Source organism: Archocentrus centrarchus, chromosome 19, assembly GCF_007364275.1.
Source record: "Archocentrus centrarchus isolate MPI-CPG fArcCen1 chromosome 19, fArcCen1, whole genome shotgun sequence".
Lineage (NCBI taxonomy): Eukaryota > Metazoa > Chordata > Actinopteri > Cichliformes > Cichlidae > Archocentrus > Archocentrus centrarchus.
In genome coordinates, this window is record NC_044364.1 from 23,070,425 (window position 1) to 23,081,014 (window position 10,590).

The 10,590-nt window shown below is 40.7% G+C and overlaps 1 protein-coding gene across 2 annotated transcripts; it reads left to right on the plus strand.

Moving 5' to 3' along the window:
* slc16a3b (solute carrier family 16 member 3b) lies at positions 1–9,576 on the plus strand. Of its 2 annotated transcripts, none has more exons than XM_030755864.1 (6): positions 1–138; positions 4,638–4,891; positions 4,991–5,134; positions 7,479–8,080; positions 8,341–8,521; positions 9,145–9,576. In XM_030755864.1, exons 2-6 carry the CDS (start codon positions 4,669–4,671, stop codon positions 9,453–9,455), a joined length of 1,461 nt encoding a protein of 486 aa, XP_030611724.1. In that variant the 5' UTR covers positions 1–138; positions 4,638–4,668; the 3' UTR covers positions 9,456–9,576. The 2 variants fall into 2 exon arrangements, with proteins under 2 accessions (XP_030611724.1, XP_030611725.1); XM_030755865.1 differs by lacking the exon at positions 1–138 and adding an exon at positions 2,435–2,566.
* The last annotated feature ends 1,014 nt before the right edge of the window (positions 9,577–10,590 follow it).

The following is a 10,590-nucleotide window of genomic DNA, read 5'->3' on the forward strand; positions in this document are numbered from 1 at the left end:
ACGCGCTGATGTGAAGTATCGTTGCCCATGGTAACCGGGGCGGAGTTTAATGTGAGGTTGTCGCACTTTATTAAAACGGAGCGGACGCGCGCTCACGCGTGGAAGCGCAGCTGCAAAAACCCGACGGCATCACAGCAGGTAGGTGATCGATCATGCAGAGCCGGTGTTGTGCCAAAAAGTGATCGTATTAAGTATATCAGATGTTTCTATGTTTTTTTTTATGTGTAATAATTTTGCTTATATTGGTAAGTAGATTGTAGTCAACAGGTTAATTAACGGAATGGCTTATAAAATGAAGAAATGACCCCATTTACAAGTATTTTTATGAGTTTTCTTTATTGTATCTATATTATGATAAATGCAGTCCTTTTTGGACACTTAAAACATCTTTATAGAACGTTAATGTTATATATGTTGCAATTTCTGGTCGCCTCTTGGCCAGATCTGTCTTATAAAAGACATTTTAATATTAATAACACTTTTTACCCTGATTAAAACTCACTTTGCCAAAAAGTGAGTTTTAGCTTCCGCTTCCGCTTCCGCCCTGTGACAGGAATATTGTTTCTGGCTCAGAGATTTGTTTGATCTGCGGTTAACAGATTATAGGCCAAAAGTCATTTACAACAATTGAAATAAAGCTGATCATTTTGTGGCAAAATACCGAAAATCTCCTTTTAGCAGACAATCACTTTTTGGCACAACACCGGTGCCGCAGGTAGTGGTGGGCACTGCAACTAAGTTGCAGAGTTAGATGGGTGGAAAAAATACGCGTATTATTGTGAGTGCGTCAACACGTTAGCGTGACGGTCGGTCCCACATGAGCGTCTGTTCTGTGAAGATGTACATCAAAGACTTGCCCCTCGGTACTCACGTAGGTGCACACATGGTGATCCACATCCGTCTCCCTCTGCTTCACCCAGATGTTTCATCTGAAGCCACTGAGAGAAATACAACTCCCCTACTTTAGTAAAGTGATGATTTGTTGCAAATTATCTGCACTTCATGAATCAAATTCAGTTTCATTAAATGCTGTTCTGGTAAAAATAACACAAGAACAGCTCCATAGAAATAGCCTTTAGTTTTCACTCATCTTCACCAATAAGGTAATAAAGTAACTGTGTCGTTAGTTTTGTGATGTGTTAGTTTGGCAGGCTTTGTGGTGCAATAAAAACTAAAGTTCTTATTTTTGCAGTGAAGTAGCTGTTCTGTTCATGTGTGCTGCACACCTCACACTGAAGCCAAGCCTATTTCTTTTTTGGTCATCAATTCAACTAAAGGGCACATCTACTCTAACAGCCCATGTGGGGCATCTACTAGCTGAAAAGTTGCTTTGTTGGCTTATTTCCCTCATGTGAGTTTATAGGATTCACTGCAAAAATGCCTCAGTTAGATGTAGAAGGCATTTCAACCCTGACTGCCCATTCAGCTTTAAAATGAAAATTCCTGAGACATTATTTTCTGTCTGCTTAGTGTCCTTCTTTAACCTCTTTGCTTGAGGTGCAGTGGTTACATTTTCATGAAAAGTTTCCATCATGATGGAGGCTCAAACTCATGAACTTTCCTCACTTCATATCCTATTGATTTAAGGACAACCAGTCAACATAGACTGTGAATAACCACGTTTGGTAAACAACCATCCATCCATCCATTCGCTTCCGCTCATCCTGTTCAGGGTTGCGGGGGGGCTGGAGCCTATCCCAGCTGTCATAGGGCGAGAGGCGGGGTACACCCTGTACAGGTCGCCAGCCTGTCGCAGGGCCAACACAGAGAGACAAACAACCTTTCACACTCACATTCATGCTCTCATCCACACCTATGGGCAATTTAGAGTAGCCAATTAACCTAACCCCAGTAAGTGCATGTCTTTGGGATGTGGGAGGAAACCCACACAAGCACAGGGAGAACATGCAAACTCCACACAGAGAGAGAGAGAGAGGCCTGGCCTAAGGCCTAAGTTCATCATATAAGTTAAAAATAGGCACCATATTACTGATGTGCCAACAGTTTGTTTATTTGTGTCCCAAATAAAGATTTGTCTGTTCCTTTGGGTGCCCATTATAGCCACATTGGTCGCGTTGCATGCAGATACTTCTCCACAGTTGTGTACCATCTATAATGGTCCGGCCCTCATTGCAGTATTCTCCTGAACAATAGGTGTCACCACTCAGACAAAACCTTGAAACATGTCACCACTGCAACAGCGAGCACAATCGACCCATGTGACACAAACTGCACTTTATTTCAGGCGGTCGTGCAATTCAGTTTTGAAACCTTGCACTGGTGCTGTGGCACCGCCAGGCTGAAGACAGAAAGTGTATGATCCTGTTGGGTTTCACCACCATTTTAATGATATATCAGTGCAGCAGCTTAGCGTGTCACAGATTATACTGCAGATGTTATATTACAGATGTAGCAACAGTTTGAAAAGAAAAGAGTTTCTGGAAAAGAAAAAAAAAAAAAAACTCTACAATTTCTTTGCTTCCAGTTGAGACTTCTCCTCCTATACCAGCACTGATTTTGTCTGAGTGGCAACACTCATCATTCAGGAGAACTGCACTGGTCTCTGGTACATGACCAATGAGGCAAGCATAACAGGCCCACTATTCACAAGGGGCCGTCACAGCAGGTAGCTTTGCATGTTTGATATGGAAGATTTTTACTCTGGATGCCCTTCCTGACTCAACTCCCAAGGGATCTGTGTCTCCTCCTGGGATCAAACTGGGGAGCCTTCACCTGTTAGGTAAAGTGTAAACCACTACACTACAGAGCCGCTGTTTCTGGAGGTATTAATAAAAGGTGGAAGCAGTCGATCTAGTCAGTCAGTGCATACAGGCTACTGTTCCTCAGTAGCAGTACATCACAACAGTGCGCTGTACAGGGCACGTCACCACTTTCTTTCTGTTTGTTCAAAGGGTACTCGCCGTGGCCATCCTTATGGTTTCTCACATGGACAGGAAACCTAGAGGGTGCTTAATTCTGCTTTGTTTTCTCATTGAAATGGGAAACAATTCACTGCACTTTAGTATACAGGATTTTGGGGACTGCTCAATAAAATGTCCTTCCTTTCTCATCTCTGTCTCATATTTTTTCCTTTTTTTTGAGGTTTGCTCAAAAGTTCATCTTTGTCTCATCAGTCAATAAAACTTTGTCCCAGAGTTTCTGAGGCTTGTCTCTGTACTTCTTGGTAAATTCCAGGATGGCCTTCCTGTTCGTCTTGCTAATTAGTGGTTTGCATCTTCTGGTGAAGTCTCTGTACCTTTGTTCATGAAATCCTCTGCAAACAGTAGATTGTGATACCTTCACTCCTGTCCTCTGGGAGTGATTGCTGATGTCACTAACGGTTGTTTTAGGGTCTTTTTTTTAAAGCACTTACAATGTTTCTGTCATCAGCTGCTGTTTTTTTCCTTAGTCTACCTGTTCCACATCTGTTACTGAGTACACTAGTAATGACTTTCTTCTTCAGGACCTTCCAAATGATTGTACTGGTTATGGCCAATGTCTGTGCAGTGGTTCTGATTGATTTTCCATCTTCTCTCAGCTTCATGGCTGCTTGTTTTTCACCCATAGAAAGCTCTCTGGTTTTCATCCTCTAACTATAAATACACAGTCTGCACAGGCAAACCCATATCTGAAACTGAGGGTAGACATTCAGCTCTATTTATTGTTTGAGTAATCAATTTAACAGTACACACCTGGGCAACAAAACACACCTGTCAGTCACATGTTCCAGTGCTTTTGCTCACAGTAAAAATGGGTGGCTTCAGACAAAAGGTGCTGTGTATCAGATCCAGATGTAAATACCTGGAAATAAAAGCTGAGATGTTGATCTTTTGTCTCATATTCATCTTTTGGCTGTAGCTTGGGAAGTATAGCGGGTCACCTAATAATCGGAAGGTTAGTAGGTACGATTTCTGGCTGCTCCAGGCTGCATGCCAAAGTATCCTTGGGCAAGAAATGTGTATGAATGTGTGTGAATGTAAAGCAGTCAGTGTTACACATGGAAGTGCTTGCATGAATGGGTGTGAATGGGTGAATGTAAACATGTACAAGCGCTTTGAGTGCTCAGATAGAGTAGAAAAGCACTATATAAGAACTAGTCCATGTTGCCCATGATGTTCCTTCTTCACGCACCTCTTTTCACTCTCTGTGTTTATACACCACTCTGCATTTAATCATTAGTTATTATTAATATCCGTCTGTCTTCCACAACATGTCTTTTGTCCTGTCTCTCTCCCCCCTTCACCCTAACCAGTTGCAGCAGATTGCTGCCTGTCTCTGAGCCTGGTTCTGCCGGAGATTTCTTCCTGTTAAAATTGAGTTTTTCTTTTCCACTCCTTGCCTCCTTTTAGCATGTACGGGCACCCTGCTTCAGGGGACCGGGTTGAATTGGTCCATTGCCATATTTGGGCCATTTGTGATCTGCAGTAAGCACAAAGTGTTTATGTAAATTAATTTCAACTCCAACTCAATCAAAATGTATTTATATAGTGGCAGTTGCCTGAAGGCACTTAGGTACATGGCAGTGGTACACAATAATTTACAATTCAACATTAACATTTTTAGGAAACCTCTGTGAACAAAAATTATATATCAGTAATTAAACATTAAGTCTGTGTTTTGTACTAATGTGTCTACAGTCACTGACCTCAACACAGCTCTCAGAATATAATGGGAGGAGCAGTAGTGGATAATGGACCACCTGGGGTGAAGGCGCCAGATGGAGGCTGGGGTTGGGCGGTGTTGGCTGGATGCTTCGTCATCACTGGCTTCTCCTATGCTTTTCCCAAGGCTGTCAGTATCTTCTTCAAAGAGCTTATTCAAGAGTTTGAGGTTGGCTACAGTGACACTGCTTGGATCTCATCAATACTGCTTGCCATGCTGTATGGCACAGGTACCCACAAGTGTGATAGTGATAATTGTTAGCATGAAACTTCTAATAACTGACTACACAAGTATACTGTGTATTGACTGATAAATTGTATGTTCTTAGGACCTCTGTGCAGTGTGTTTGTGAACAGATTTGGCTGTCGGCCAGTGATGATGGTCGGAGGGCTCTTTGCTTCACTGGGAATGATTTTGGCTTCCTTTGCCAAAAGCATCACACATATTTACCTCTGCACTGGAGTTATTACAGGTAAAGTCACAAACAAGCAGACCAGATATTAGATATTTATGCAATGTGTGCATATTTATTATTATATGGCTCAGGAGGTAGAGTTGTCTCCCAATCATAAAATCAGTGGTGGTTTGGCTACTCCATTCTGTATGTTGAAGTATCCTTCTCAGACTTTTTTACATGCTCGATTTTAACACCAACGTAGATGCTGATAATGACAGCCTCAACACTGCAGTTACTCTATTATTAGTCAATTGGCGTCTCTCAAAACCATTCAAACACTTATAATGGCAACAACACTGTGCCCACCTGCTCGGTTCTGGACCGCCACTTTTTGCTGGAAATCAGATCATCCTCAGCAATCATTTGCTGCAATTCCTTAACTGTGAATGCAGAACTTCTATTAAACCTCTTGAATTAAAGCTAAAAGTCTACACTTCAGTTATATGTTGATTGTTGGATTTAATGTAGAGAGGGAAACTGTCCACCACAATAGAATTGTTTTTTTCTAGCAAAATTTCAATGTGTAACCAGTCCTTTAGCTTTGAGAAACCCCCCACAAAAGTTATGTCAGGAAATGCGGCTTGAATCGCCATACAGTTTTTATTAATATTTATTAATTTTATTCATTTCAATGGGAGACCATATGAGAAGCAGGGCTCCCAAGTGGCCTGCTTCACGGGAATACTTTGTCGTAGACATATCATTCAAAGCTGAGAAAGGTCACAAAGCTCTGATGTTACTGACTAAAAGTGTTTTCGTATCCTGTTGATGTGCTTGGGGGTCTGTGTCATTTTTTTTAAACAACCACATAACTAAAAACAGACTGTAATGAGTTGCAAATCTCATAAACCCATATTTTATTCATAATAGAACATAGACAACATATCAAATACATACACTGAGAAAATGTTCTATTTAAAAAAAAATATATATATTATTTTGAATTTGATGGCAGCAACATGTCTCAAAGAAGTTGAGGCAGGGCCATGTTTCCCATTATGTACTATCCCGTCTTCTTTTAACACAGTCTGTAAATGTGTAGGAACTGAGGAGAGCAGCTGCTGGACTTTTGGGAGAGGAATGTTTTCTATTCTTGTCCAATAGAGGATACCTGGGAGCATATGTTGCCCTGCAACCTGTATATACCTTTCAGCACTGTTGATACCTTTTCAGATATGCAAGCTTCCAATTCCATAGGCACTAATGTACCCTCATACTATCAAGGATGTAGGATTTTGAACAGAGTGTTGATAACAAGCCAGATGGCTCTTTAGTCTGGAGGACAGGGCACCTATATATTTTCCAAAAATCAAGTTTCAATTCATCTGACTTTGCCTCAGTCCATTTTAAATGAGTTTTGGCCCAGAGGAAACACTATTGCTCTGGATCTGGCTTTAACCTGTATTTGTGGATGGCATGGTGAACTGTGTTCAAAGACAAATGTTCTGGAACTGGTCCTGGTCCATGACAGACTCATGTCTGTTTTTAATGGAGGGCACAAAGATCACAGGCATCCTGTACTGGTTTATAGCCTTGTCCCTTACTAGAGTTCTCCTGACTCTTCAGGTGCTTTAACAAACTGATTTAATGCAAATCAATTTTGAACTTTTAGGTAATGATTCTTCTGGATTTTTGGTTGATATTCTGTCTCTCTCCATCAAAATGAAATTACCATAAAAACTAGAGGCTGTTCATTTCTTTGTAGAAATCTTACAAATTCAGCAAGGGATCAAATAATTATCCCCCCCCTGTGTAGAGTTTTGGTAAATGTAATGAATAACATGGAGGAATTTTTTAAAAATGCTTTACACCATGTTTGTCCTGCAGTGATTAAAACCTTTCCTATTTAAGAGTCAAATTTCTTTTCTATTGGGACATAATTCTGTATCATAAGCACATCATCGGAAATGATGCTGTGGAATTTTCACGAGTTGACCACTTTCTGTCAGAATATATTTATCCAAGCTGATACAATACTTTGAACTCTAGATTAGTCTGAACTTAATGTGAGCCGTCTTAACAAACAGAGATAATTTTGTATGATTAATATTTTGAACTGTTACCTCAGCTGTTGCACCATTATACCTTCTTAGTTTAAAGATAATATAAATAATCACTGGTGAGCTTGTCCATGTTTTGAAAGAAGCCATATCCATAGTTAAATCTTTATTTTACAGCAAAATGTGGTTTGGATCAATAAGCATCATATTGGTAGAGATAAAAAAAATAATTCCTTCTCTGTACCACATCTGAATATGACTTCATGAATGTCATCTATTTCGCCCGTATATGTGTGTGTTACAGTATTTTGCAGTGTAATTAATTTTTGTGTGCTGTACGTCTTTCTGTCTCTCCACAGGTCTGGGTCTAGCACTGAACTTCCAGCCATCCTTAATAATGCTGAACCGCTACTTCAGCGAGAAACGTCCTCTGGCCAACGGCCTGGCGGCAGCAGGCAGCCCTGTGGCACTATGCTGTCTTTCCCCATTGGGGCAGGTTCTCCAAAACCATTATGGTTGGCGGGGTGGATTCCTTATACTGGGAGGCATGCTGTTCAACTGCTGTGCCTGTGGTGCCCTCATGAGGCCTCTGTTGCCCCCTAAGAAGCCCCAAATGCTGGAAGAAAACACTCCCACAGCTGCAGAGAAGCCCCAGGCAGAGAAGAAACTATTAGACTTCAGTGTGTTTAGGGACAGAGGTTTTGTCATCTATACCATTGCAGCTTCTGTTATGGTGCTGGGCTTGTTTGTACCCCCTGTGTTTGTGGTCAATTATGCCAAAGGCCTTGGCTATGAGGACACTAAGTCAGCACTGCTGCTCACGATCTTAGGATTTGTTGATATGTTTGCTCGGCCTGCATCAGGATTCATAGCAGGCATGAAACGTGTACGACCTAAAAGTGTCTACCTATTCAGCTTTGCTATGATCTTCAATGGGTGCACCGACATCATCGGCTCACAGGTAACAGTGCAGTAAACCATTCTTCAAGGAGAAAGGGGTGGGGGGGTGGGGTGCACAATGACCCAGTATGGGCCATTTCTAGTTGCTTCAAATATTTACTGAAAGTGGTGTCAGGATTGGGAAATTATCAAGTTACAGTCAGGCTGGTAAAAACAAACAAACAAAAATGGGTTGTGGATCGAGATCATAAGTGAACAATGTAATCTGAACTGTGTAGTTAGTTACAAACCTGTTGTCATGTTAGAATTGTCTCATTTCAGGCAAATCATTATACCGGTCTGGTGGTCTTCTGTATCTTCTTTGGTATATCATATGGAATGGTTGGAGCACTTCAGTTTGAGGTCCTCATGGCTATTGTGGGGAAAGAGAAGTTTTCCAGTGCCATTGGCCTGGTGCTGCTAATGGAAGCTATTGCTGTACTGGTGGGACCTCCCGGAGCAGGTCAGAGCATGCAAGGAATGATTGTGCTCCCTCTCTTACCATCCTGTCCACATCCTGACACTTTAAGCCTAATATTCACATTCTAATTAGTTTAAAAGTCCAATCAAAATATCTGATCTACATAAAAATATCAAATCATCAGATCATCTACCAAGCAGAAGGTTGGTGCTTCAGTCTCCACCTCTTCAAGTCTACATGTGATAATGTCCCTGGGACAGAATACTAGACCATCAGTTTGCCCCCAGTGCAATAGTTTGTGATAAAGTGCATAGAATATTATGAATGGGTTTGTAGTTTGAGCAAATTCCCCACTTAATCATCCAACCCTGCAGCACTTTGTAGGAATAATTTTATTATTTTCAGAACAAATGCAACAAATGTCCCAGAGTGGATCCAAACTGGGAACACTTTTGTCATTCTTACCTTCAAATGCATTTAAGCCAGCTGTCAGTGCTGGTGTCTCCCAGTGGAGAAAGAAAAACTGTTCACATTTACATTTTCACTCAGTTTTTGTGCTATTTTTAATAATTCCACATGTGTGTGTGTGTGTGAGTGAGACAACACTACTAACCTCTGCTGAGGCCAACTAATAACCATACTAACATTTTTGTTCTGTCCACCAGGTCGGCTCTTGGATGCTACCCATCGGTACATGTACGTCTTCCTGTTGGCAGGCTGTGAAGTGACACTATCTGCCTTTGTCATTGCCACTGGGAACTTTCTTTGCATAAGCAGAGAAAAGGAAGATCCTGGGGCTAAGATCGAGATGGCTGTGACCGCTGCTGAGATGGAGGGGCTCAACCGTGGGGTGGATGATGAGGAAAATGATGAAGGCAAAGGAGAGCTGATGGAAAAAGAAAATGGAAAAGTCAGTTCTTTTAAAAGGCAGGAAGACATGATCACGAAGGAGGCAGAGGAAGAAACTGAGACCTAATGATAAGAATTATACTACTAATAAAAAACTGCACCAACAAGACACACAAAGTACTGATGATATGGCAAAAAAATAAAGAGAGGTACATTTAACTGTTAATGGATATCAAAGTGTCATTGGTTCACCATTAAAAACTGCTTTTAGCTGAAATGACTCTGATGAAACATGCTGATTACACATTATTTCCTTAAGAGTCACTGTATATTAAATTCCCACAAATATCAGCTCCTCTGGGTGACATGACTGCCGTTCCTGCAATGATGTCCACTCAGATGTACAACCCTATAAAACCTAACCCCAAGCTTATAAAACAAAATATAATCAACAGTTTCTCTGAAATGTAGAAGACGCTGGGAAAATGATCTCATTATTAACCCTGAATGTCTTCCCCATCTGAGATGGTGATGATAATAATGTAAACAACCACCCTTAAGTTTCAATCACTGGTTTTTAGGAGCTTTCAATCATGTCTCATAGGCTCTGTCAGCAGGTGGCGCTCTGCGGTCCGGCCTTCAGGGTGAACCAGCAGAGATGGTGATGGTGGATGGTTGTTTGTGCCAACTAAAAAAAAAAAAAAATATCAGCATCATCAAACATCAACATGTTTTTTGCATTTTTCTGCTTCATTTTTTTGCAACTATTTTATGGGAAGTTATACAAGAACTCACAAACACATTTAGAAAATAATCCTGTGTGGAATATTTGGGCCATTCAAAATGCTTTCTGAGATCCTAATGACACAGATGTGGGCAAACTCGTTGGTACCCATCCATTAAAGGAAGAAAACTGGCAGTAGTCACTAAAGTAACTTGAAACTGGCAAAAAAAACTATGAATAATTGTTTTACATTCTGTGATAAATGATGGAAGTCACCCAAAGATGGTTAAATTTATTTGAGCTCTGAGTGTTTAATATTGTTAGGGATTATTTTGTTACTCAATGAATAAAGGACAAATGTTTAAAGGTAAACTCCAGTAAATTAATTAATAAACTGTGGATCAACCAAATAATAAACAATTAAATAATACATTAGACAGAGAGCAACAGATCAGAAAGTTCTAGACTAACTTCTCTGTTTCAGTGCATCTTGTCTTGAGGACCGGCCACAGAACGTACAATTAGAACATCACCAACG

Coding starts and splice junctions, on each gene's coding strand:
- slc16a3b (XM_030755864.1), top strand. CDS start 4,669: ATGGGAGGAGCAGTAGTGGATAATGGACCACCTGGGGTGAAGGCGCCA. Junction 8,081..8,340: donor CCGACATCATCGGCTCACAG/GTAACAGTGCAG, acceptor GTCTCATTTCAG/GCAAATCATTATACCGGTCT. Junction 8,522..9,144: donor GGTGGGACCTCCCGGAGCAG/GTCAGAGCATGC, acceptor TCTGTCCACCAG/GTCGGCTCTTGGATGCTACC.